General features: G+C 36.4%; 1 protein-coding gene across 4 annotated transcripts in view; it reads left to right on the top strand.

Moving 5' to 3' along the window:
* LOC129569160 (disintegrin and metalloproteinase domain-containing protein unc-71) overlaps positions 1 to 27,155 on the top strand; it is a 303,850-nt gene that overhangs the window by 186,576 nt on the left and 90,119 nt on the right. For 3 of the 4 annotated variants that reach the window (XM_055447710.1, XM_055447708.1, XM_055447709.1), the window contains 2 exons: positions 23,076 to 23,218; positions 25,845 to 25,892. In XM_055447710.1, the coding sequence (XP_055303685.1) occupies positions 23,076 to 23,218; positions 25,845 to 25,892 (191 nt within the window). Of the gene's footprint in view, positions 1 to 23,075; positions 23,264 to 25,844; positions 25,893 to 27,155 lie in introns of all 4 variants that reach the window. The other variant, XM_055447707.1, reaches the window with a different exon arrangement.

The following is a 27,155-nucleotide window of genomic DNA, read 5'->3' as shown; positions in this document are numbered from 1 at the left end:
TTCTTTATTTTGTCAAGCGAATGGTAATTCATGTGTTCGTGCTTTGTGTGTCAAATAGAACAAATTTTGGCAACGAAAACCTAATTTCGATCCAAAGTTTATTCTGCATGTCTTCCAATCTTGGTGTTTAACATACGCCGCAATCAATGAAGTTCGTTTTTTCTTTGCCGCTCGAGACGAACTCCCAAAAATACGCAAAATTCGCCGAGCAAACAAAATATAGGCCGGTAAAAACAATGCTATCAAATGGAGAGGAAAAAAATTGCAAACCTGGTAGAAGGCAAGATGCTCTGCTCATACGAATCGAGTGTTTTCTCCCAAGATTTTGTCATATTTTTTTTCGAGCCTTATTCTCCATTATACACATTTTTCATTATAGCAAAGCCGTCTTACAGCCTCATCATTATCGTCATCACTATTATTATCATTATGTTTGCTATGGATTATACCACATAAGCGATACTCTTATACGCATACACACAAAGACAACAGAGAGAAAGCGAAATCCAAGCATCGTCATTGAAATGAAAAGTGAAAGTATATCATATGAGAGTTAACGTGGATTACGTGTGTTCTCTTCGATGTTTTTGCTCGGCTGAATACGGTCTCAAATGGAGGTCGACGACGACAACGATGTCGATACATCGGCGTCAAAGTTGAGGGGGTTTGTTGTTTGAAGAACAAAACAGAAAGAGAATCGGCCATCGAGCAAAAACATGTTTGCACACGCATTTTCAGTGAGGAACAGAGAAAGAAAGCGTCACCGAATTTTGTCATAGTCTATGCACGTTTATTGAGGTAATGGCATCGCATCCAGCATAATATTCACTAACTGGCTAGAATTATGTCGTCGTTCAGCGTGAATATGGTGAATATTTGCATTGATGACACCTTGCCTCTGTTTTAGAGAGCCACTTATCACTCGTGAATGTGAATGTGAGCATCGAATACGAAAGCACTTCACTAGGTATTTTACCTCAACCATCACGGCGACGATTGTCAATGTCTCATTTCTGATATGAAGCCACTAAACGGGCTCTGTTTTCTTTTCATTCGCCCATGTGCTCAGTGTGTCTATTGCTTGTGCAGCATGACTTCCCAAATCCAATGAGACGCTCATTTTCACAAGCTGATGCTGCACATTATGACACTTATTTTTCTTCTTCTCGTCATTATGATTAGAATTAGTTTTAATTGAATTGGCTGCGCGTATGCCGAGAATGCCATCTTATTAATTTAACATGGTCGATGATAAGCCACATTGAACTCGGCAAAAAGTCTAATGAATTTGACAAAGATTGAGATGTTTAGCCATCGTCACTTTGACCAATTAAACGTAATAATCAGTTTAGCCTCCTCTGGAGGGAGTTCCCGAAAAAAACCAATTAACGAAACGGCCAATTTTCTGCATTGAAGTTGCCAATGTCACCATTGATTTTCACCTAAACGAACATGAAAAAAAAATAACGAAAAAATTCGCTTCACCAATTCCAATCTCTTTTCGTTGTTATCATCATTTTTTAACGGTTCGAAACAAAATGAAAAATGGATTCAATTATCGATCCGCTCAGAATGGTTTTTTTTTTTGGTTTCGATATTAACGATCTTTGCGCCATTGCGACAAAGAATTTCCATCCCAATTGAAACGAGATAAATTCCATTTAATTACAGAACATGCCAATGCTTTTCGATTGGCCTTGTTATACGTGTAGGGGCTTTCCTATACTGACATCAAGCTGATGAGATGTAAGATTCTCTTTGTACGGTTGAACGACTCCACTTTAGCGTTCAAGTGCACGCATTATTCTCTCAGTTCATCGGAATGCGTAGCCAATCGTACCAAACTTCATGTTTGAAAAAGAAACTGGTGGAGAAAAAATGCGAACAATGAATACATGAGAATGGGAACAAGTGTTCAGACAGCTAGCCTCTCCCTTGTGCCCTAGCGACAACAACAGAAAAATCGCACGTCAGCTGTCTGTCGAAAAACACACATTTCAATAGAGCACATCCAGAATTTGAGACTCTATTTCTCTCTCCCTGGCTCTATCTCTCGCCCAAGGCAAAATCACTCAAAAAAACAACTCAACAACTCAAGTCGCTTTTTTTTCTTCACTGGTCAATGACAGCTGCGGTTTTATTTTGTTCTCAGCAAACCAAAACGCTATGGATTTTGCACCCATGGCAAAAAATAATGATGATTCACAGCAAGACAATAGCACACTCCTCATTACTGTTCTGCTTTCTAAGATCGTTGTCTAGGTTTTTATCGGTATAATTTTGGCTACGCCATGATAAACGCATAAATAATCGCTTATTCCAGAAAACGATTATCATCGTTGGAAAATCTCATTTTTGTGCTGTATTTAATGGTTTGCACTTTTTTCCGAATTCAATGAACTGGCCTTTCTTCACCGTTACTTGTGTCATTTAAAATTGAAACGAAATTAAAATGAACCACGATAAAAAAAGCGTTTTCTGCAGATACAAAAACGTTTCAAGTTGTCTTGTGTATCGAGATTTTTTCTCAAGTTTTGCTTTTCCATATTTATGAGCTTTTTTGTTGGAAAAATATCTTGATCATTAATTACTTCATCGAGAAAGTCGTTAACATTACGAAAAAAAAATCGCGTGAAAACATTGAATGGAAAACTTTATTTTTGCTCTTTTAAATGACTCCTGACTGATTGACTCTTTGTTCTCGTTTATAGTTTCGAAATGCATTCATTCATCGATTGAATTGTTACGCAAATGCAAACAGATTTTTACTATAAAAAACTTACCGGGAACAATAATCCAAAACCACAATACAAATCATGGTGACAGATTCAAAAACTTTCAAAGTTATTCCTCTAGCGACCTGAAGCAATGAAAACGTTACGTTTTTATTTTGTCAACGTTTCGAAACAGAATTGAAAACGTTTTGAAGTGGAATGGCTAAGTCACGATACGTCCGGTTCCCATATCGCACTACGTATTTTACAATGTAGTGGCCATAAATTGTGTCGCGAATGCATAAAAAGCGACCATCAGATCAACAATAAATGAATGCGAATTCATCATTTATTTGGCACAATGTCCGAATGTTGATGGTTCACGGTATTTGTGTTCATTTTTGAATTTTTCACGTCTCTCTCGTTTCTCCGCTAAATTTCGTGCAAATGCAATTTTCGGTGGTATTGTTTTGCCAAAGCTATTCTTTTGTAGTGACAGCTGTGTTGGCTTTTGTTTCATTTACGGTGGAAAATATTCTGTTTTTTTCCTGTTTTTGTTGTTGTTGTTTGATGTGTGCTTTGTTGTATGAAGAGTGCATATCGTCCGACCACAAATAAGTGCGGTCCATTGTTCGCAGAAATGTCACTTTTTTTAAAAGCACAAATAAAATCAAATGATGCAAATAATAAAACAGTGACATTCACACACCAAATGAATTTCAGTTGTTCAAACTTTCGGATTCGGGTGTGCACAGTTTGCAATTGTGATTCACAACCGAACCACGAGAGAAAAAAAATTATATGAGCTTTGTTCGCATCCGTATAGTTTATTTGACATTTGAAAAATGCTCACCAGCATTTCCATGGTAAATCCTTTGAAAATGCCAAAATGGATCCTAGTATGAGAGTGTTTGCTGTTTGCGGTTGGATAGGTCAAATTATACTGAATCGACTGGCAATTCTGTATCATCAACCTCGATTTTTTTCTGTTTTTGTTCCAGAAATGCCTCTTGCTCTCATCAAATTTACCAAATATTTGCTATATTTTTTCGGTAGAGTTGCACGTGCGCCACACCCATAAAATGTGATATACACTGGTTTTGCTTAAAGCAACCACTTTTCATTTTCATACTGGCAATACAGACTCTTTGTCATTCCGAAATGGCTACTTCAAACGTAAACATTTTTATGACGATGTTTTGCATTTGAATGATGATTGATACGCGTCTAAAATTCTATCTGCGACCGCATCGATATGGCAGCGCAAAGAAAACAGCAACTACAGAAAATGGCAATAGAATTTCGAGCGCACAATTTTTCAAATCGATTTTTTGTGTTTTACCTGCATTTTTCTCTTTTTGCCATCAAAAATACGCAAATACGAATTCCCAGTGTAATGGATGTTTTTTGCTGAAAAATGGAATTGCTGAAATGGAGGCCATTCCATTAAAATTGGAGGAAGATGTCAGTCAATTTGTCAATATGAGTATCAAAAAATCGTCTTATCTCGCTCCGTTTTACCTTTTTTCGAAAGAATTTTGGGCAAGTGTAGAGGAGTGAACACTGAACACACATCGATCCAATTTCGAAAGTATTCTGTCAGCTTGGAAACACAAAACAACACTTTGATGACCGAACCGGAAGTTATTATCGCTTATCCTTTCAGGATTTGTGCACGAGAAACCGTCTTTTTTATCTTGAACATAAGATCATCTGATTTATTGTGAATTAAAATCTCAGAGTAAAGTTCATATTCTCACATCGATACGGTTGACAAATGAAAGATAGCATAACCGCCGAATGGAACCATAAATATTCTGACTTGAGCATCAAAGAATAACAAATGCTTTAGATAATTAGAGTGAAGATTTGTAGTTGATGATGATGATTTGATCGTTCGATGAATAAAATTGGAGTGTATTTGAAATGAATTTAAAGTATCTTCGTCTGGTTGCGGTCAAAAGTGGCAAAATAAAATGACAATCACAAGTGACTAGACAACTTAAATGCCATTAAATGGGTGCACAGAGGAACATTCTGACTTGTTCACTTGATCACAGACAAGAGTGTACATCGTACACGCAGCCACTAAAGTGTTATTCTACGAGAGTCAAGAGTGAGAAAATGCTTTTTTTTTTTAAATCAAACGGCCATAAAATCGCGAAAACACTTCGACGAAACGGTAAAAACAAATAAAGCAATCGAAAGGGAGATGGAAAAATGGTACTTCAGCTACCGAATAATATAAAAATACCGTTATTACTGATAACGACACATCGAGTGATGCAAAAAAAAGGTATGATGGTATCGCCGTCGTTTGAGTCCGTATGCTATGTCGCGCTGTGCGCACAAATCGTCAGCGAAAGAATCATTCGATTTTATGGGGCGTTTTTATGTGATTTTCAACCGAACGTCATGGAATTGAAATTGGTTGACACGATTTTATGTTGCACATTACTCGACGCCTCAAGAGGCACCGAATACCCAAGTGTGTTGAATATTTTTGCACTCACTTGAAATGGCATATTATCCGCGACGCGCGCGGTGCGCAAGCCAATTTTTATTGCCACACCGGAAACCGTATGTGTGTGTGTGTGTAAGTGCTAGAACTTCCTGCCTAAGGAATTGGTTGTCATTTTCAATCACAACCTATACTTGTGGTGATTCTTGATGCCGTGTTCAATAAGAAAAATTATAACATTAAAAGTAGTTGGAAAGAAAACCATGGCAAACATCAATAATAATACGACGGATAGTCGTCAACATACTGCACGGGCAGCAAAAACGAAATATTCGTTGGTTCGAATCTTCCAGTTTGATTGACTCAATTTTGTTTTCTGCATCCGTTGCTCGTCACATCCGTCGATCTCATCTTCGTTTCCATAAAAGACGAATACGGTCAGTGTATTACGATTTATTGGAAACGACAAAACGAACATCATAAAAACGATCGAAGCAATCGAAATTCGGTGAAAATCGTTAAACAACGGGCAAACGAAAAACCAATCCATAGAACAGAAACAAAACAAAAAAAATGTACTTGATATAGATACAACGTCATCCCAAATGGAAAATGTCAATTTCTTTTGTCAAACGAGCAAAATGGAAAAGAAGAAATATCAAAACCCATTTTCATGACTATTTCGTTGGGATGCGATGATTCAGTTTATATTTTTTTGGTTTCAGTCATCGATTGATATATTTTACATGATCATAAAAGTCGACAACCAGGCCAAAAAGACATATAGCATGAAAATGAGAAATCCTTCGAAAACAACGCATTTGAATAAGTAATGTGCACGGTCGGATTGATTACATTCCTTTTGTCATGTGTGTTTCGTTATTATTTATGGGCGCCACATAAAAGTACACAATCGAGGGTTTGCTGTCGGTATAACATACGTATGAATATCTCATTTTTTTTCTTTGTTGAAATGAATGTTGCTAGTGTCGCATGGAAAATAACACAAATCGAATCGAGTCGAATCGAATAGAATGAACTTGCCCGTAACAGAACACTTAATAATTTTTATTGTTCATCACTTTTCATGGCATCGTTGCTGCAGTTCATTCGCTGCTCCAGCTTCCCAATTGTGATTTAATATTTTTGCCACTGGAAATTGCCACTTGAATCAAATGAAGAATGAAAAAATAACTGATGAATAAGTATTACATTCTTTTTTACTGTGTATTTCGAATGAAAGTCAAAAAACAAGTTGAAAAAAATCCACATCAATGCAGTGGATGGATCGAAAATGTATTCCGAATATAAACTGAATTGGCACAGAGAAAAAGATACACTCACAAATTGAATATTCGATGAAGAGCTTTGCTTCGACCCTTTTTCCAAACGAAATTCCAATGTAAAACAAGCATCGCTACTGCTGCAGTTATTACTGACATTGAAATTTGCTACAAATAAGGGAATATATTACTCATCTCCAATTCTTCACGGCGAACCGAATTTGAAAAGTGAAACGACATCATCGTTGTTGCAGTAGCTCCATTTGAAGAACGCACACTTGATTCGTGTTTTTTGTGAGCTTGCAACTTTTAAATCGGATACGATGTGAAATGAAAATCGTGCAATTTAATATTCTTCATTCCGTTTGCTCATGTAATTTTCATCGATAATAATGCACGCGATGCAAGCGCAGGCACTTTCGTATACTTTCGTATGATTTTGACATGACGGAGTCACAAAAAACAATGCAACTGCAACTGCAAAGAAAATGGATCAATAATTCCGTTTGATAACGTCTCATTATGAGTAATTTCCAATTTTAATAGAATGTACAAAAAACCTTTCAATCTAATAACACTGATCTTATTACTTCGTATTTCATCAATGATGGAACTTGATAGATGTTTGTTCGTTTTTACATCAACGACGATAATTGTGTTGTGCTTCTTTGTTTTAGTTTCCATGTTTTAGTTTCTTCTAAGGCAGTAAGTTTCTGAAAACTTGAAAAATGCTTTGTTTAATTAAAAAGATCCAATTGAAGATCTAATTTGAATGGTTTTTTTTTACCATGTTGTTTCACCGACGTATAAAAAGCTCAGAAAGTAGAAATAATTCCAATGTTACGTCATTTGGCGCCGGTTCTATCAAATAAAATACATAGAAAGGATAGAATTTGGCATATGTTTTCGATAAAAATAAAAGAAAAAATTCTACACATTGAAACTGAATGCAAATCGTAAGTTGAGTGTTTTGTTGTGAAAATCACAAATATAATCATTTTTTGTCTTTTCTTCAATTCATGTAAATAGTTGTCGTTGATTTATTTTGTGTGAATGGATTAAAGTTTTCATTCTTTGCAAGAAATTCACATAAAATTTTCCCACTGCAGAAATGGAATTGAATTCACACCGAATGAAAAACGCTTGGAACAATGTGAATGAGCAAAAATGATTGAAATTTGCATTTTCATTGCGATTCATCCACTTCGTTTGCACATACAATATACAAGCCTCCACACTTTTTCCGCGTCTTCTTCGCAAATATTTCTCAATTCTCTTCTCCTCTTCTCCTCGTTGTAAATAATATATCAAACGTGAAAAAGTTTAGTTGTTTACATGCTTCATGATGCAGCAAATGAAACTTTTTTCACCGTATACTTTTCGGTGATTGTTGCTGGTGTTAATGATAAATATGCAAAGCTTAAAGAGTTTTTTAACGAAAAAAAATTATAATTAAAAACACGAGCGAAAAGAAATAATTTAAAACATGCGAATGGAAAATTAAAATGCAAACAAAAGGGAGCAAAAGTAATAAAGACTTGAGATGACATTGTTTGGGACGGTGTAGTGAAAAGTGGTGCCCGCGCGATATGCAAATTAGTCGGTGGCTCGTGATAGATATAATGGAACATCGCACACCGTTCAGTTAATTATAATTAGTCAAAGTTAGCAGTTCTCATCGATGCGTAATAAGGCAACTTGGTCAGAATGGAATTTTCAATAGAAATTAGACGCTTATTTTTTGCGCACTTTTTTTTGAGAGGGAGCTTACATCGATTTGGTATCGATTTTCCAAAGATATCAAATGTTACTGGAACATTACACTGACTGACTATGACACATTTCAATGTTGGCCCTTTTTTGTTGAATCGTATACGGATTCATGGGCACAAGCGTTCAATGCACGTCGCATCCGTGTGTATCCAATATTTGTACAGGATCTTTTTACCATGTTATTAAAAAATCCCTTCCGTGTACAATGAAAAAAAAAAAATAAAAAATGCCTTTTGCATCACATTCCTCCGCTCGTATTGCGTTACCAGAATTTCAATAGGCATTGCGTTACGAGCAAATACCAAAGAGCGAATGAAAATTTTTTTCCAGGTATGATAAATAATAGCGTCTGATAAAAAAAGATTCACAAATAGAAGATAAGGCGAAATGTAACTTTTTGCAGCAATTTCGTGAATTTTTGCTGTAATGCGAATAAATATATATAACCGCCTTTTTTTCTGCTGTCGGTGATGGTTTTGGTGTTCTAATGGATGAGAGTAAAAAAAAATGGTAGAACAAAATGTTATTTTTATCTGTGCTTGTGAATTATATTATGGATCCTTGTTTCGTTTGCTTTCGCACATCCACAGCCACATAAGCAACCTCTGTCGTCTCCGTATGTCTGTACTTTTTTCACAATTGCATAACGAACAAGTCATGGAAAAATGAATGCGCACGAACAAGAGACACGTCGCAACATCGAATTTTCGTTGTCAAGAGGAAAATGTTACACATTTCTCCATGCGATCGAACCAAAAAGTAGAAATGAATAAAAATCGCTGCAAAGAAAACATCAAAAAATGAACATTTGAATGTGTGCGAGTGTTTTTTTATTCGGCGGCGTGATCAGTGCGTGCTGATATTGCGACAGCAAAATATAATTGGGATTGCAAAATTCAAAGGGGGATTGTTAATGAAGATAACGCTTTCCCTCTCTGTCATGTGTCGTGTACAATATCATTCGGTTATCTGCCAACATTTTGTGTGCTGTACTTTTGCCCATTTCCACATGGATTTTCGAGCACCAGTGACTGCGGTGACGATGTCGACGATGGTGTGGTTGAGGCAGTAGCATCGGCTCAGCTCTTGCAATTCTGTCAGTCGTAATGACAATGTTGATGATGCTTTAAACATAATTGAGATTGAAGTGGCGCTCGTCGACAAGAACATTCAGGTCTTTTTTGTGAGTATATGTGTATGTCTGTGCCGGTGCTCCATATTATGTCAAGTGTGTTCGTTATTCAACTGGGTGCAGAGTGAAAAATTCGATTGTTCAACACACATCCATTTATTACAAATAACAATCGCTTTCATCGTCACCCGAAACACTTTTTCTGTCTCGCTCCAAAAAAAGAATCGCCATTAAAATTCATTTTCGTTTCTTTGACACGTTCACACACTGCCGATTGCCCAATTTATTATCGATTTTTTTTCTCTCTCTCTCGCTCTCATCGCTTCTTTTTCGTTCTTGATCAAAGGTATTTGATTAGTCGCAAAGGGCAAATATATAAGAACCACAAAATCGAAATAATTACGAAGTGAATTTCACGCACATCATAGTGATGATGTCTCTATCGGATATTTGATATGCACACACACACACACACACACAATCATAGATTCAAGCTTTGTTTCTAACAAATTTTCGTCAATGATATATTTAAATGAATTATTTTTTCACAACCCACCAGCGCCAAAAATATTCGGGTCTATTTCATTCCACCGTTCTTAATATCTCATCGATTATTTATTTTTAACATTTTCTTCAAAGAGTTTGTCAAAGTAAAATACTTTGCATGTCTGTTTTTGATGTCCCTTGAACAAATTGGATTTTTTTTTTTGCACAGAGTTTTACTACTTCGTGAACCCATGTTCAACGATGATTTTGATTTTGCCAATTCCGTTTTGGCTTTGGATTCTTGCAGAAGAAATTTGTTTGCTCTGCCCAACTTTCCGATCAGCCATGATGAGAGTAAATAAAAATTTAATTTCAAGTACAAATCGGAAGTAAGCGAAACGGCAAACAAAATATCCCAACGACACACATACACATACACTTATATATATATATAAGGAGATACAAAAAGCGGCAACGAACGCATTTGATAAATTGAAATTTAAATTGATCCTGTCGAAATGCTCTCGGGAGTGTGTATAGACTGCGCCGCTTATGTATACATCCATTACGCGTATTTTGTATTACATTATTGTATTTTGTTGTTGCCATTCATTTTAGTTCATCCTATGAACTTAAAACGGTCCAGCTATACTGCATTAGCGAAATTTTTTCTCTCTATGATTCATTTCTCGTTCAAGTCATGAAAAACCACCTCTAAAATCGGAATCATTTTTGAACAAAATTGCCCACATTGAAACTATGTATTTTCCAATCACAACCAATTTCTCTCTCTCTCTTTCATTCGTCGCGCAGACGTATACCGAAGAAATTCACCTAATTTCTCTTTCAGTCAAAACCATTTTAAATGGACAATTGATTTCAATGCCCAGTTTTTGTCGAAATTTTAATAAGATTTAACAAAAACGCTATTTAACTTTCGACTTCTAAATTTGGGAAAATTTTCTTTGGCACAAAATCAAATTATTTTCGAAGTTTGGCCGAAGTTACTATCTTTTTTTGCACATTCACAGAAAAGGCAAAGGTGCTTTTTTGGTGTAGGCCTTCTGAACTCGGCGCGAAATTGTACTGTAAATATATTCGAAAATGACGTTATCGAAAATCCATTAACATCTGTCGTGTTGAATCTTGGATTCTACATGGTTTCCGTCGTAAAAGTGAAAAAAAAAGCAATAGAACTTCACATGAATCTAGATGTGTTGAATATTTCAAATCCACTTCCGCACATCCTTTATTCCCAATTCCAAATTGTTCGGCTCGGTGATAGCTTGTGAATTTTCCAATGGTGTTTGCTTATGCCGCATTTCGTATGCGAATGACGACATTTCATTTCAAAATTGAAACGGATTGATATTGGAAAAGTCTCGCCCCCGTGACGACTGTCTCATGCCGGCAGGTTGGAAGGAAAAGAACAAAAAGCATCAAATTTGTTTAGCTTGGCATCGAAGAACTAAGCATTGTGTGAGTGTTCATCTGTTCATTGTGTTGATGCTTTTTCCTATATTTGAAAACGCTTTATTTGCCATCGCTTAGAAGTTGATTGCACGAAATGCACAAACTTTTGTGTCATTGCTTAGACATCGATCAGTGCGCGTATGCGAAAATTTTTCTTTTTGTCAGTGTTTGTAATTCACAAACTCAAAACCGTAGAGAATACGCGCAAAGTCACCATCATTCAAAGTCTCAATAGAACATGTGCTTTCTTATATTCAGGAACACAAGCTACTCCCGTTCTTACCGATGATATTGTGATTCGCACGTATCTAATGCACAACTCAGCAACACCGTGAGAATGCCAAACAGTAAACTCATTCAATTCGTTATCTGTGTAGTTGGCCTGTGCGAGTTCGCAAGAGTGAAAAAGAAGGTGGGGAGCTGAGAGAGGAACAGAGAAAGCTCACAAACAAATGCGTGTTCGTTTCTGCTGCCTGTTTTTATCATCTGCATATTTACGTGTAGCTTTTATTTTCGCAACGCTACATTGTTCCACTGATGATGGAAATGTTTTTCTCGTTAAATGAAAATTGATTGAGGCAGAGCAATGAGACGGCACTACAAATAATACATAAAATGCCATAGAAATGAAACATTCGCGCATTCGCTTGCTGTCAATACACCTACAAAATGGTTTGCTGCTATGTTTCATAGTGAATACCTTAAAGTCAACGACGAATCGATCGATATTTGGTACATTTATTATTCCATCTTTTCCTTTCATTCTATTTGCTTGCCTTTTTTGACACTCGTACCGTGTGCACGGTATCATTTAGATTCGCAAGCAATTTTGTTTGCGTTGGATGTATTTAATTTTACAATGAAAACACATTTTCCTCGGCACAAAAGTATCGAATTGAATGAATTTCGATATAAGTACAACGCATACAAACCCACACCGGGCGATGAAACATTCTAATAAATTCAATTCGATATGTTTGAAAACTGTGTATACCCAAACAATTCTATTTCATATCAATTTTCATAAAAGGCTCTGCACACTCCCCCTTCTTGGCAAAATTATTTTCCAATACTGAAATGCAGATGAAGGAAAAATCCAGCATGGGAGGAAGATATGAACAAAAATTACGTATTTCATCGGCTGAAACGAAAATATACACATAAACATCAACAGCAAACACTCGGAATGATGAAAGTAAAAAAGTTGCTACTTATCGGCGGCCTTGCTTTTTATTCATTCCATGATTTGCATAACGTCCGATCAGTTCTGGCTTCATCGTTATTTCCATATTATCTACAAATATATTTGACGCACTTCGAATACTTTTGAAAAACATTTGCCATTCAACGTTGTCCAATTCCGGATGAAATTTCAATGGTTGACGTTCATAAATGCGTCAAAATATTCTTTATGACTTCTCTATTGATACCAAAACCAATCGCAAAAACTCTCCAAATAGCAATATTTGGAAGCCATTCGTTGCTGAGCACTGTACAGTGTACATTACACATTCTAAATGTAAAATAAATCATTTTTCCACAAAAATGATTTCTCGTCAACATTGGATTGGATGAAAAACATGTAAATGAATTTTATAGGGAAGCATTTGGACTCAGCCCAATTCATGTTGCAATAATGATTTCTTTATTATTATTATCATCATTATATATTTCATTGTCTAATCATAGACTGAATATTTATCAAACAATTCATTTTACAATTTATATTTTGCTGGTATTGATCGTTTTTATTATGTAATTTGTTCAACCTTCAAATTATTTAGGTATGTATGATATTGAATAAATTCGAAAAATAATCAAAAATAATTTGGAAATTCTTCCAGAAATGGAAACGTTTACTGCGTATACGAGTCATTTTTGAACGTTAGTCATAAATCCCCACATAAAATTCCAAATGACACTTCATTCGCAACTGAAATGCTTCGCTGAAGTGGAAGCTGAGACGGACGCCCTAATTTGAAATATGTTGAAATTAATTCTTCGAATTTCGTTTTCATCAATTTGCTACAAAACGCGTTTGAATTGACAAAATGGATCAATAAGACATTTAATTATTTCATTGTCTCGCACATACTCGTGTCATGTGCCATTGGCAAGGAAATATGGATCGAATTCAATTTAGCAAATAGCTTGGATTCCGTTTAATGCCAAAATACGCGTTGCAATCGAAAAATACTTGAAATTTTCCATCAATCACAGCAAACAAAATGAACGAGTTGAAACCGATATTTCGAATTCGCTTCAGTACATAATATATCTCATTTGGTTATTCTAAATGCCACTGAAATTCGTATATATCGTGCACTCAAGCATCCGTAGAAAAATTTGAATACTTTGATGTCGAAGTTGTTTTATATTGTGCTTTTTCCGCTCGTACAATTGTCCCGCATTGGTAAGCACTGTGATTTCAATGAATATTGGATATTGTAAGAGAGAGAGAGAGAGAGAGAGAGAGAGAGAGAGAGAGAGAGAGAGAGAGAGAGAGAGAGAGAGAGAGAGAGAGAGTTTAGATTGAAATATAAGACAGTCTTTTTCGGATTCAAAGTGAAATGTTTGTAATCAATCTTGAAATAAACGAAAATGTAAAGTAAGAAAAAAAAAACGTACAACTTTGGAAACCATTGTGTAATCCAAGTGACGCTCATCCGTGCAGTGATAACAAACGAGCAGAATTGAGCCACACCGACGAAAAATACAGAACGTGGGGAAAAAGAAATAATTCCATTCCTGTGTATAGTGAGATACATTTTTCTCACGAGAAAACGTAACGCGTCCCAATTCACCGCGATTGCGCGATACTATGTGTATTGCGATTTGCACAAAGATACCAATTTATAGTTTATTTATACGATTCGTTGTGAATCGCAAGAACTAGTTAGAAACTGTAGCTCAATCAATACCAACACCCGCTTGTCGTCTTCGGCACTCTTTTTCACCTCTATCACACTAAAACTGATTATATTCATTTCACGCTTCTCAATTCGCAATGATGAAAGTATTTTCGGTGTGATAAAATGTGCAAAGAAATAAGCAGCGTTTGTGCGAAACGCACCGCGCATTCGAGATTCGTGTGTATTCTCTTAATTTTGCAGCTTGTTTTCGATTCCATTGGAATTGCATTCACACTCATCAACTGAATCATGATAGTGAAAGAGTGAAAAAGGAAAACAATAACATTGGATCATAAAAGTTTTTTTTTTCCATTCTCGTTTGTGTTAGCAAAAAAGCACGTAGCAGGAGGAAAGGAGAGGAAAGAAAATAGAAGTAAATGAGCTCAAAAATAATGCTATCGAAGTAAAAGTCAGGCGAAAGGAAAGTTTTTATCGTTGCGCCACTTTCTATTTTTATTCTGTTTAGCACATTCGTGAAATGTGTTCAGTGTATGGCTTGAATTACGTATTAAATGTGTAGGAGTCAACAGACACACGCAGTTCAAACGGATACAAAATGCGAAAGTTGATTGTATTAAGTGACAGTAGCAGCTGCGTGTGTGCGTGGCTAGGTTCTAGCACTCCGATTGTTCGTTTAAAGACCGGGAGGTGGTGACATGGAGCACACATAAAATCCGAACGAGAGAGAGAGTGAGAGAGAGAGAAGCAGCGAGCAGAACGACGAAATGATAAAAAGGTCAATAACGTTATCCGCACCTCGAATTATCATTCACGAATCTTTTTTGCACACGTTCCATCAAACAGCGATAACGTGTACTAACAACAAAAGTCAAGTTCGAGAATAGTTTTCCATTTCATGGAGAAGAAAAAGTTGTTGTTGCTGTTGCCACTCTTTCCCTCGCTTCACTTAGTTTATGGGGCGAATGACAATAAAACTCTACTTGACACGTAATGAGTTTTTTATTCTTCCAATCTATTGCATTCTATTTGATTTCATTGGAAGCGCTTATTCAAGCGATCTTCACACCAGCAACAGCAACAACATCGACAAGCGACCGACACATTTGTGGAACCCGCTTACACTGAAATTAATATTAAATCCAATTCAAGTGACTGCAGTGAAGCATTGCTTTTGGAATATCCATTTGATTGGTTTTTAATTCTCGAGATGATTCCCGACGAGAAATTTGCGGTAAAATAGGTGTACGCCGACACTCCGTCGCATACCCGCGGATACTCGCAATACGAATAGGAATCCACAATAAAAGTTGCCGCAAAATTTTATCGCTGAATACCCTGCGACTATTCGCGCTGCGAACAACAGTACAGTTCCAACCTGAAGTTGGCTGCGCATGACATTTCAGAGTATTCGCAGGGTACTCGCCAAGTATCCGCAATGCGATTATTCGCAAATTTCTTGTCGGGATTGCACTGAAATTCGATACACTCATGACAAAGTGGCCCTAAACGACAGATCCTCCACAAAATGAAAAACAACAACCATATCAAAATTAACTTTCGCGTCTTTTCTCTTGTAGCGTTATGTTGAATATTTGTCTGCCATACCATTTGGCTTTTGTTTCCACCTTCAATATTCTAGCTCTCGTGAAGAACGGCAAAAAATAAAAGCCTATTATACTTGACCTATTACCTCAAGCATATCTTAATGCTCATCATCTAAGCCAAATAGCTTTTGTACACTATACAACCCAACAATTTGAGCATTTTTATGCAAAACTTGTAAGTTCAAGCGGAATTCAACGACGATGAATGACAGCGTCGAAAATGACCTGAATTCTATCCCCCGCGAATGTACCTAAAACCATTGCCTGCCTCTATAGCTTTGTCGTTTTGTGCATACTTTTTTCACTGTTGTTGAGTTTTAGCAAATTTTCTTACATAAATTACAAATTGAATTCTATGAGCGTGCCTTTGACAAAAACTCAATGCTCGCATGTTTGCGTGTGTGCCATAGTTTTCTTTGTTTGTTCGAAATAGACGAAATTGAATATGCTCAAAGCGAGTCGGATGACGAAACAAGTGGAATGAGTTTCACTCATCCCGCACGGGATGACGGAGGTAGTGGCAGAGTTTTTCTCCGGTTGCGATTGAGTGAGTGAATGAGTGCTAGTGCATGCAAAAACACACAGTTGTCGACATAGTCACAGAGATGCGCAGGTGTACGTAAATGCTCATTTATATTGCACAAAAATTAGACGAAATGAGCTTTTGATGAAGTTGAAGTACATAGCCAATGAAAAGTTGTCGGCGTTCGAGATGTGAGAGTTTGAGCGACGAAGACAAAGTGACTCTTTTGCACAAAGCACTTGTCCATCAAGCTGATATGAGGCGAATAAAGCGAAAAAAAAGCGAGACGATAGCAACTGAAAATTGGCAAAGCTCAGAAATTGACAGAAAATTGCTCTGACGTTTGCAAAGTAATAACAATCTACTTTAATATTATTTACGGTAGAATGATGTACCAAGATTAGTTTTGTGTTGACGGCGGTGGCGGCCGTCGATGGCTGCGGCAATGGTAATGGTTGTGATGATGGTGGTGGGATGCTATCAAGCTGCCGAATAATTTACATTGATGATATTGCTTAGTCATCAGTTTAAAGGGGGAATATTTGCGTTAGTTTTTACTTTATAGCACAAATACGGTGGCTATGATGTTAACAAGTTTCAAAATTTCCATTAAAGATAATATAGCAAGAAGCAAAATTGGTTGTTATATTCGGTGGTTGTGCAATGTGCATGAAGCGCCTTATCTAAAACAGATATCAAATTCTTGACTGCAAATTAAAGAGCACTTAATTGTAATTCGAAATTTCCTGCATTCAGCCATGACTCTTTGAGAGCATGCAATCAATACGCTTCCGCCTGACTTTGATCAGTTTTCGGATGCGCACTCCTCGGATCGGCAAACTTGCAAGTGTCATGAACAGCAGTGCAAAATGAATAACAACACATTTATTGAACGCGTGTGTTGGTAGTTTGACAAGCGTTCGCTCTTCGTTCCTTTGTCATCGAATCTTTTGTATCTTCAGTCTTGGGATTACTTCACGGTAAATTGCATTATGCAACACTTTATCCTTTTTATCAAAGAACGTTCACTCTCACTCTGCACCGTTGAGTGCATTTTCGACGCAAAAGCACGGTTTGCTCTTAAAATCTGCATCTGCAATTATGATGAAACCTTTTGGAATTCAAGTGAATATTTAATAAAAAGTAAAATTAAATTGTAAAGAGAAAATGTATAGAGAAAAAAATAACAATAAATATTTTGCCTGAACTCGAGGTAGCAACGTGGGAAATAGATTTGTGCAGCAGAATATTTTTTGTCGTCTTATTTCCGTGTCATAGAGTGTGTGCGAATGGTGTGTTGGATGGCGAGAGAATGCAATCAGAGAATTGTATTTCAACGCACACTTCCCTTTTAAATTCTCATCTCTTGTGACTCATGACAAACATTGCATAGCAACCGCTCGTTTTCATTTTTCACTCAATAATGTATTCCAGCACGAATGCCCGAAAAAAAGCTTGTCCATAGCCTCAAACTCAAACCCCATCTGCTCTTGTTCGATGCAACACAGTGCGTTTTTTGTCCATTATTTGATGGGAAGAATAAATTTAATTGGAACACGAAGCACATTTTTGACATCAGAATTTGTTCTTCAACTTATTAAGCAGCTTTTCTTCGAATCGAAATGCAAAAAGGAGACGAAGGAACGGAATAAATGTATAAATAAGCCGTTGCACATGTTGTACGCTGTTCACACAGCATAGTTCAAACAAAAATCCAGGCAGCGGCAAAATACACGTCATAGACCAACTAAAAAAAACTTGAACACTTTTCGACAGCGACAGCGACAACGAGTGTAAGACAGAAAGTGGAAACGAAAGAGGGCCACATAAGAGTGGTGTTGAGAGAAGAAAAAAACGTGCACACGAAGAGATTAAAATGCAAATTAAGTTCAAGAGGCTGTAATATTGGGAAACGAAGCTCACAATAAGCAATAAACATGGAAATTCCAAATAAATTACAAACTTAACAAATTTTCTTCGTGAAGCCTCATTTCATTCCACCCAAAAACCGGCTGCACTTTTGCATTGTTGTGCCACTTGCTGACGGGGAGTATATGCTCAAGCTAACGAGAAAATAACGCCGAAAAATTTCCCATCTAAAGTCGCTTTTTTTTTCAATTACATCACTGGAAAATGGAATGGCGATTTACATGTTATTCAAACTCCTTCCGTTAAATATACTACAATTTCAAAGCGCTGATTTACTACAAGACAAATATCAAACTATGCCGAGATTCGACGCCCGATGCGAGACATATAACAATGAATCATGGTGTATGTGTTTGTTGTAGTTAACAATAAGTTGACGTTCTATTTTATGATTTTCAGCATGTTTTCTACTTGGATGGCAATTTATATTGTCTTATTTGCATTTCACTTCCGAGTGAATTTTATTGTTTTTTTTCATAGACTGTTACCATTCAAATCACACAACTTGTGTACGAAATAAATTGCCAAAAGAGCGATATTCTGCTGCATGTTTTATAGACATTTGGCATTATTCTTCGGTTTCAATTGGTTGTGGCTAGTGGAACGAAAAAAAGGAGAAACTTTCAATTTTGCAACTGATTATGATGCATCAAACATTGCATATAAATTTCAGTCCAATCGAATTGAAAACGGGTAAAACGGATCGCTTGCTTTGTTCTAGTCATTGTCAATTTTAATGCATTAACAATAAGACTATGGCGACGGTCATGTCATCCGATTTTTCTGGTAAAAATGTGCTATATCATAAGAATTTAAGTTTGCAATTCTCATCGTTGGCAGCTGGCACGGGAATAAAAATATGTGTCTCTCTTCTCATGAAATCAATTTAATTTCAGTTTCCATGTCATTTTCCAGTGAAGCCGTTTTTTTTTCTCAGGCCGTCTCATTTTCTCCTGGCCTTGTTTTTGTGTGAAGCAACGAACAAATGGAAAATTTAGTGTTTTAAGATGGTGTTATGACTGGTGTAGCATCGCCAAATGCATGAACGATTCCATTGTTGTAACCATCATCCATTACTCTTTCTTTTTTCCTCTGTCTGAAAATTCACGCAAACTTGGAGGAGACACTGAATTTTTTTTCTTCCGATTTTCATGGTATTTTATCGAAGAACATGGGAATTGAACGAGAGAAATAGAACAGCAGCCACCAGTTACCGAAATCAAGAATTAAAACAGAATGGAAAAAAAACGAATGAATTTCGGTCGCTGTATTGAATGTACGATAGTGGGGCATAAATAAAATGGAGAAGAAGAATCGACGATGAAGAAAACGAAAAAAAGCAACACACCCAAAATGAAACCGAACACTTGACAAAAATAGAGAAGCGGAAGCGCATAGCGGACAAACACACATAAAATGTGATCATCTTTCACAAACTGGATTTCTGGTTTTAGGGTTACGTTTGCATTTCTTTCTCTTTCTCTCTTCTTTTTCGCAGGGATCGTCTGTCATCTTTCATCGCATATGATGGTGATGCAGTTTCTCCTCATTCGATGCAGTTTTTTTTGTGTGTGGCAGTTCTCGCATAATTCTTGTTAGTATTCGTTTACCGATTTGATTTCGTGACTGAAAAAGGGCTGAAGACGTGTCCCGAATTTCAGCAATGAAATGCGCTTCGGCTGCAAGAGTCTTTTTCGATTTGTACCAGTTTTGTTGTTTTCGACACTCATTGTGAATGGTGTTAAAGTCAATGCATACAAAGCTCTTCCACATGACACTAACAATGGACGAAGGACTGAAGCACATTTAAAACTATTGCGATCTACCCAGTGAGAAAAAGTGAGAAAAGAAAAGAAACGTAGAAACAGAAGAAAATGTTGGGGAATTTGTACGAGATTATGACTTTGTCTCGAGATTAAAACAGATGAAAGCGGCAGCGCGGCCCCAAACATGAATTGAATAATATATACATATATAGTGCGGTTAGTGTCGTTTGTCATTTCACTTCTCGGCTTGTATGGTAACAAATACCATATCGCCGTTTTGATTAAATAAAAACATCAACGCCAAAGTTAATCCAACGATGCTCATTCTTTCTTACTCCCTTCCTCACAAAGCTGTCACAACGAATTGGTTCAAGGAAATGATAAATTCAACCCGAAGCCCAAGTTGAACCGAAAAAATTTCATATACTCATGGCTGCTGTTACCGCAGTTTGACAAAAACGAAATGGTCTCTCATCGCTTTTGATGTTCCAAAATGCAAATTGTACACGCACGAATGAACCACACATCTTCAGAGCGCACAAGAGAGATGATGGGAAAAAAAGACAAAGGGAACGCCCGAAATGTATGCACATTTCACATTCATTTTGCCATCTCATAAATTTTTACAAACACTCTGAAATTGGTTGACTTTGCCGTTGCTGTCGCACACACATAACTTACAATTCTACCTATCGGTTTTTATCGTTGGCTGCACAATTGCCGAGCAGCCGTTCGTTTGTCCACCCGCCACACACATCCATGAAATATGGATTATGTGTAATATAAGCGAATAATATGCAAAATACGAGCCACCGATTGGGATGAAAACAATGGGGCGACAAATATGAAGCCACTTTTTTCGCTTGTGAACCGAGTATGTGTGTGTCTGTGTCTTGTTCCGTGCCGTCGTCCGCAATGTCACACAATGTTATGGTGCACACCATTCAGCCATCATTTTCGACGGCAACGACTACTGCCTAAGCGACTAAACAATATCCACCCAGAGGAAGAGAGAGCGCACACCTATCGAATTCACTGGCTCGTTATAAATTCCGAAGCAACTTGAAAATTTATTGTCAAGACAGTCTCATAATTCTGCTTTTGTTAATGTTCTTCATTTCGTTCTCTTCTTTTTGTATGCAATGTGGTCGCCTTTCACGTGCTCCCATCACATTCGATACGAATACGTGAAATGAGTTTCCATCGCCGCATCGCTTTTGTTCTTTTTCGCCACTGTTCTTCATGTTCACAATTACGCGATAAAGCCACTGCTAAAACCACAAATACAATTTGTGCCATCAGCGAAACAGCTCACAGTTGTCCTTATGATAAAGCATATATATTTCAATACCCCGACAAAGAAACGAACGAAAAAAAGAAATCCCACGCAGACAAAAAGATTCAAATGCAAATTTTTTTCTGTGCGACTGATGCTCGACTCGAGTGAACCATCAGTTTTCCATTGATGGCGGTTGTTTATGCTCTTCGTCTCGTAAATTGTGTATTCTGGTCAAGAATGGTAGAAAAAAATGATATGCAGGAAAATGGCATCAAAGAATTGTTCGCTTCGAACAATAAACAAGACCAATACAAGTGATATGTGCTGCTTGGAGACCGAGACAGACAAATGAAAATTAGATAACAATTTTTGAGCGAATTCACAAAATGGTTTCTGTCTGTCTGCGTTTAGATAGACCTTAAAAGATTCTCTACAAATTTTGTTGTAAACGCATTTTTTTTCTTCAGGACATTCCGCTGTAAAAACGCTTGGTTACCAATTGTGTGAGAGAAAAAATTAGCGTTGCACATCATTTGTGTTCACGCGATCGTTTGGCTATCGCAAAGTTAATTTTCCAATGGCTTTTTCTATTTGTGGCAGCGGCGGCCAAAATCCTATTTCAAGTAATAATTTAGGTGCATGTGCAGTTGTCGGGTAACATTTGCTGAAACTCAACATACGATGCACGATGCGAGACAAGTGATAAAATGAGTTCGGACATTTATTTTAATTTTTCTGAAACGAGTCTCTGCTTATTTGACGGAATGTATTTATCAGTAATTGTGCATGGCTTGGCGAAAAATATGCGGCCACGATAGTTGAATACATACGTGCATGCATGCATCGAACTAGGGAGGGAGAAAGGAAGAGAGGGAAAGGCCTATGATGGCATGCGACAGATTTGACCACGGCATTTGCCATGCGGTTCGTTCCTTTCAAATAAAATACTTTCTGCTCTGTGGCTGTCCATCTCGTATGTTTTTCAACGAATTTCGACTTACTTGTACGTGTGTGTGTGAGCATATGCTTTTGGATCTTGCCACATTTTCGATTCATTGTCGGCTTGGGTATAGCCCATGCTGATTCGATGTCGCTTCATTTCGTTCCGTTGATCTGACTATCCATTTTGCTGTCATTCCATCTGTTATTCTCCAACGAGCATTTAACAACAACTGTTTCTCTTGGCATGACGAAATACAAATCTCTCTCTCTCTCTCTCTCTCTCTCTCTCTTTCTCATACACGAATGGGAAAATGGCAAAAATCAAATTATTTTCAGGGAGACTTTTCATGATGCACTGGAGCTAAGCTGTTATCCGGTGTATACATTTTTGTTCTACATTGAATCCGACTGAACAGAATATATTTTACTATTATATTCGGTTTTAATTAATCAAATTTATTATGGAAATTTGGTTGACTCAATGAAATGGTTTTTTGAACTCTTTTCTGCTTTAATGTTGGATTTCACATAGATTTTACACTCTACAATACATATTTGGCAATCATTCATTTCATTTAATTCAATCAACTCGCCTTTTTTAGCATTAACAATGGTATTTAATGATCTCCTCTGAAAATGAGTTTATTCCATCATAGATATAACCGCACATAAATGTATATATATGTAGTTGGAATTTTGTTAATTTGATTCAAATAAATTTGATTCGACCAAATGGATCTCTTTTGATTGGTCTCATTTACTCAATTCAAATGCTAATTCAATATGATTAATCCAATTTTTTTGTTTTCTCTCTTCTCTTTTTTTCCTCATTTACAGGCGAAGTAGAGCGACTACTCAAAGAGTATCGACAAAACCAGGAGCTGGTGCGACGCATTGGCGGCCATTATTATCAGATTATTTATCCAGTGCAATTGCGACATCACGAAAAAATGGGAATATCGACACGTGAAGTGGCTAAGGTACGAATTGATCGTTTACGAAAACGCAATACATTCGATTCTACGGTATGTTCAATCATCTTCATTTCATCATTCTGTCTCTCTCTCTCTCACTCTCAAACACTTACAATTCAACGACATTATGACAATAAATTTATAGCCAAAAACAACCCATACCGATAATGTGTCAACCCGTCTGATCCATTTTTGAAGTGTGAGCTCGACGACGCAATTTTTTTTAAACGAGCCAATTTTGCAAACGAGCGATTGTTATCATAATACTCATAAATTTTCATACGAATGTAATCTTCTGACCCGAATATTGCCAACGACCTCACCCATCGAACCTATCGGATTGAACTTTTTAACTGTCAACTGATACATATATATATAAAGCAATACACTCACTTTTTGTACGTCTATGTATATCTGTATATTCATAGTCGATTGAGTTACAGTTGTGCCTGTATGTTTTAATTTATCGCTCGTTGTTTCCCTTGCTTTGTCCCCCGTTTGTCGTGTCAAAGCCTTAATTTATGTTGCCAAACCAAAAAAGGGAAGAAATCAGGCTACTGAAAACGCATTAGGAATGTAAGTAGAGTGTGTCATGCATAAAAGCCAATAACCATAATTTATTTACTTTTTTGCCGACGAACACTCACGAAAATTGCGAAAATATATGATAAATTTGTTGGCATGTTTTCGGTTCTCATATGTATCTGGCACTTAATTATGAGACAAAATCGTTTCATCGTCCAACCCGTATATTTATAAAGGATACTTTTTGACCATAAGCTTTTTATTCGTATCTTTTTTTTCATGTCGGGGAGTGACATTCATTACTATTCTCATTTATGCAGCCCAAAGAGAGGAAACATGGAAGAATTATAATGATAATTTGTAAAGTGTTTTTATTGAATCAGAGAAATTGAACTGCAGCAGCATAAGGGTTTTTGGAGCAATGAGAGAACCATTTAAATCCATCATCATTCATTATATTTTAGTAATTGTTCTTGGCTCTTGTTTTTAAAATTCTAATTTCAAAAATTTTGCATGAGTCATTTCCATTGTTCCTTTTTTTCTCTATCTAGAAAACCATTTCTCATTCATCTAACATTTTAGCACACATTCATTCGATAGCACGTGCACCATAATTTTGATGCAATAATGTTGGACGGTTTCTATCTGAAATAACAATTTCCAAAATATATAAGGTTTCAGTTTCAAAACAAAAAATGTGTTTTTTTTTTCCGCTGAGATTTCACAAATAAAACTCATTCATCATTTGTTTGTATATGGCGAGCAAAGTTCGTATTTTCAAATGGTTACGTTCCGCAACTTGTGCGATTATTTATGATAGTTTTCAATCTTAGCCATTCATTATTATTATTCGCTTTCAATTATTCCAAGAGAATTCTCTCGGAATTGTGAATGCTTCGATCATATTCCATCCGTTATTATCCTTGTTTCAGACGATATATTCGATTTGTCTATTACTAATACTACTTTGTCTCAATTTATAAAACATTTGTTTATCATTTTGAACATTATTATCAAAATGCTCGGAAACTTAATATCTTGCATTTTTTTGATTTTTTGTGATGAATTCACGCGAAACTGTTGTTGTTGCTTTTTTTGTCTTGCAAAAAAAAAATCAGCTGTATGCCACGTATCCATATTGATAAGTTTGCTGTTTGTTGTTTTTCTGGACCGTCATTAATGCGTATTGTTTTGCTGGTTTTTCTGTCCGCTCTCATCATTTTTTGCAGCAATTTGCTGGTGCCATGCTTTCGAATGCTGTTTCATAGTGTAGTTATTATTGCCTTTAGCTTTTTTGTGACAGTGCTTTTGAACATTGTGCGCTTTTGAGCGAGTTATTGTGTATTTATTATATGCTGATGGTGCTTTTTCCTTATCGCATACATAGAAGAAACAAAAACAAAACGAATTTCATAACAACATTTCTATTTCATTTAATAAAAAGAGGAGAAACAAACAGATCTCGCACCATTCAAAACCATACATTCGTATCATTAAATTTTATTTGCGGAATTGTGCACATCAGAAGTGTCGACAATTTCAAATCGTACGAGTACCCGAAAACGAACGAACAAAAAACTAAACACACACAAAAACACTGTAGCATTTTCTCCCCGCATTCAAACAATATGCACACACACACACACAAACAAACAACAAAGCACTAACTGTCATTTAAACATAGTAACACGACTTCTAGGAGACAATAGATGGTTTCAATGACGATGAACCAACTACACAAATCATTTCAAACATCGTACCAAAACTTTTTAGTTGAAACATTATTTGTTTGTGTTCTGTTTATGGCATTTCTAGTTTTGAAAACAACAACAAAAAGAGAACCGTACACATATATGTACATAAATCTATTTTTTTCCATTTTCTCGATGTGATTCATTTAATTAGAGCTCGTATTTTTTCCTCACCGGCGTCAGTAGAATACTTCTCTCTTTTTTTCTCTGTCCTACATTCCAATAAAATATAGAAGTCTTTTCAAATAATGTTGAATTTCAAATTGAATTGTTAATTTGGTTACATTGTGGGCAATTTTGATTACACTTTATTTAATTTTTTGTTGGATGTAAAAAATTATTATTGTTTATTGCAGTCACCGCAACGACCGTATGATGGCCAAGGTGGACGTAGTCGCAGTCGGGTAAGTGCTTATTATTAATATATGTGTATCGGATATCGCGATTGTTAAATTATATTTATGTTAAACATGAGCACATTTTAAATCGATGAACCACATAAAATAATAATAATATACCTGGGAGGGCGAAACCAGTCAACTTCATTTATGCCCGAGATATCCAACAAACCAAAAACTATCATGTACAATTTTTTTTTTCTCGCTGCGGTAAATCCGGCATTGGTTCCATTTAATTGAGTTCATGGTAATTTGATTAAACTTCGAATATGGATTTTACGCTGGAATCCCATTTCATGGACGCTCGCTCCGGGCTGATGATCAAAACATGAACCAAAACACATAGGATAAAAAAAACTGTTCGCAACTAATTAAATTGTTTAATTAGCAACTGCAGCGAATCCACCTTTTCCGTCGTTTGAATTACAAGCGCGTTTTTCAAACGGCAGCTTCATTTTGCATTTCATTGAATATTCGGAAATACTAGCCGAGCTATGTTTATTTCCATCTATTAACATTTTTCATGCAGTGTCTTATATTTTTTTGCATCAAATAAAAAAACTTTCCATTCAATGATGTGGACTGATGAAGTTAGTCCATAAATTTGAGCTTGTTCATTACAATAGCTTCACACCGACAAAAAAGATTTTGTGAAATACAATGTAAAAGATTTCAGACCGTCCGGTGCATGTTGTGTATAACTAGCGCCTTAACTTCAAACGACGGCCAAGTGTCGAAACTATTGTGTACGTGTACACTGTATGATTGTATTGTGTCATCTGAAGCATAGTAGAGTATAACAAAAGCAAGGCAGAAAACAACAAACAACGTGTGGCGCTGCTATGCAGCACACGATTCTTGTATACACAGGCTCTTTATAGGGCATAATCACTGGTCGTTTGCACGCTTACTTTTGTACATTATACAAGATTTTTGAAGAATGTACGGAACATCCATAGGCAAGAATATGTCTTATTTTCCACAAAAGATTGGTGTAATATACCAATGACAAACCAAATTTTTTCTCTTCAAATTTTCATATTTGATCATTTTTTGACAGTAGTTGATTTGATAATGTATGCATTGATATAAATAAATAATTTTACAAACAACGGAACCTTTTTTTATATACAAAGTCCTTTTTTCAATGCAGTTCACTCACTGAACTTCACTGGAATCCAATGACGCCTATAGATTTCCGCAGTGTCGTTAGTTCGAGTCGATTATCACTTATTTGCCACCTTGCATCCAGAAAAGTGTCCATTTGTA

This window comes from Sitodiplosis mosellana, unplaced genomic scaffold, assembly GCF_009176505.1.
Source record: "Sitodiplosis mosellana isolate CC-2019 unplaced genomic scaffold, AAFC_SMos_1.0 Smas_scaffold_30, whole genome shotgun sequence".
Taxonomy (NCBI): domain Eukaryota; kingdom Metazoa; phylum Arthropoda; class Insecta; order Diptera; family Cecidomyiidae; genus Sitodiplosis; species Sitodiplosis mosellana.
This window is presented reverse-complemented; position numbering and strand designations above follow the sequence as displayed.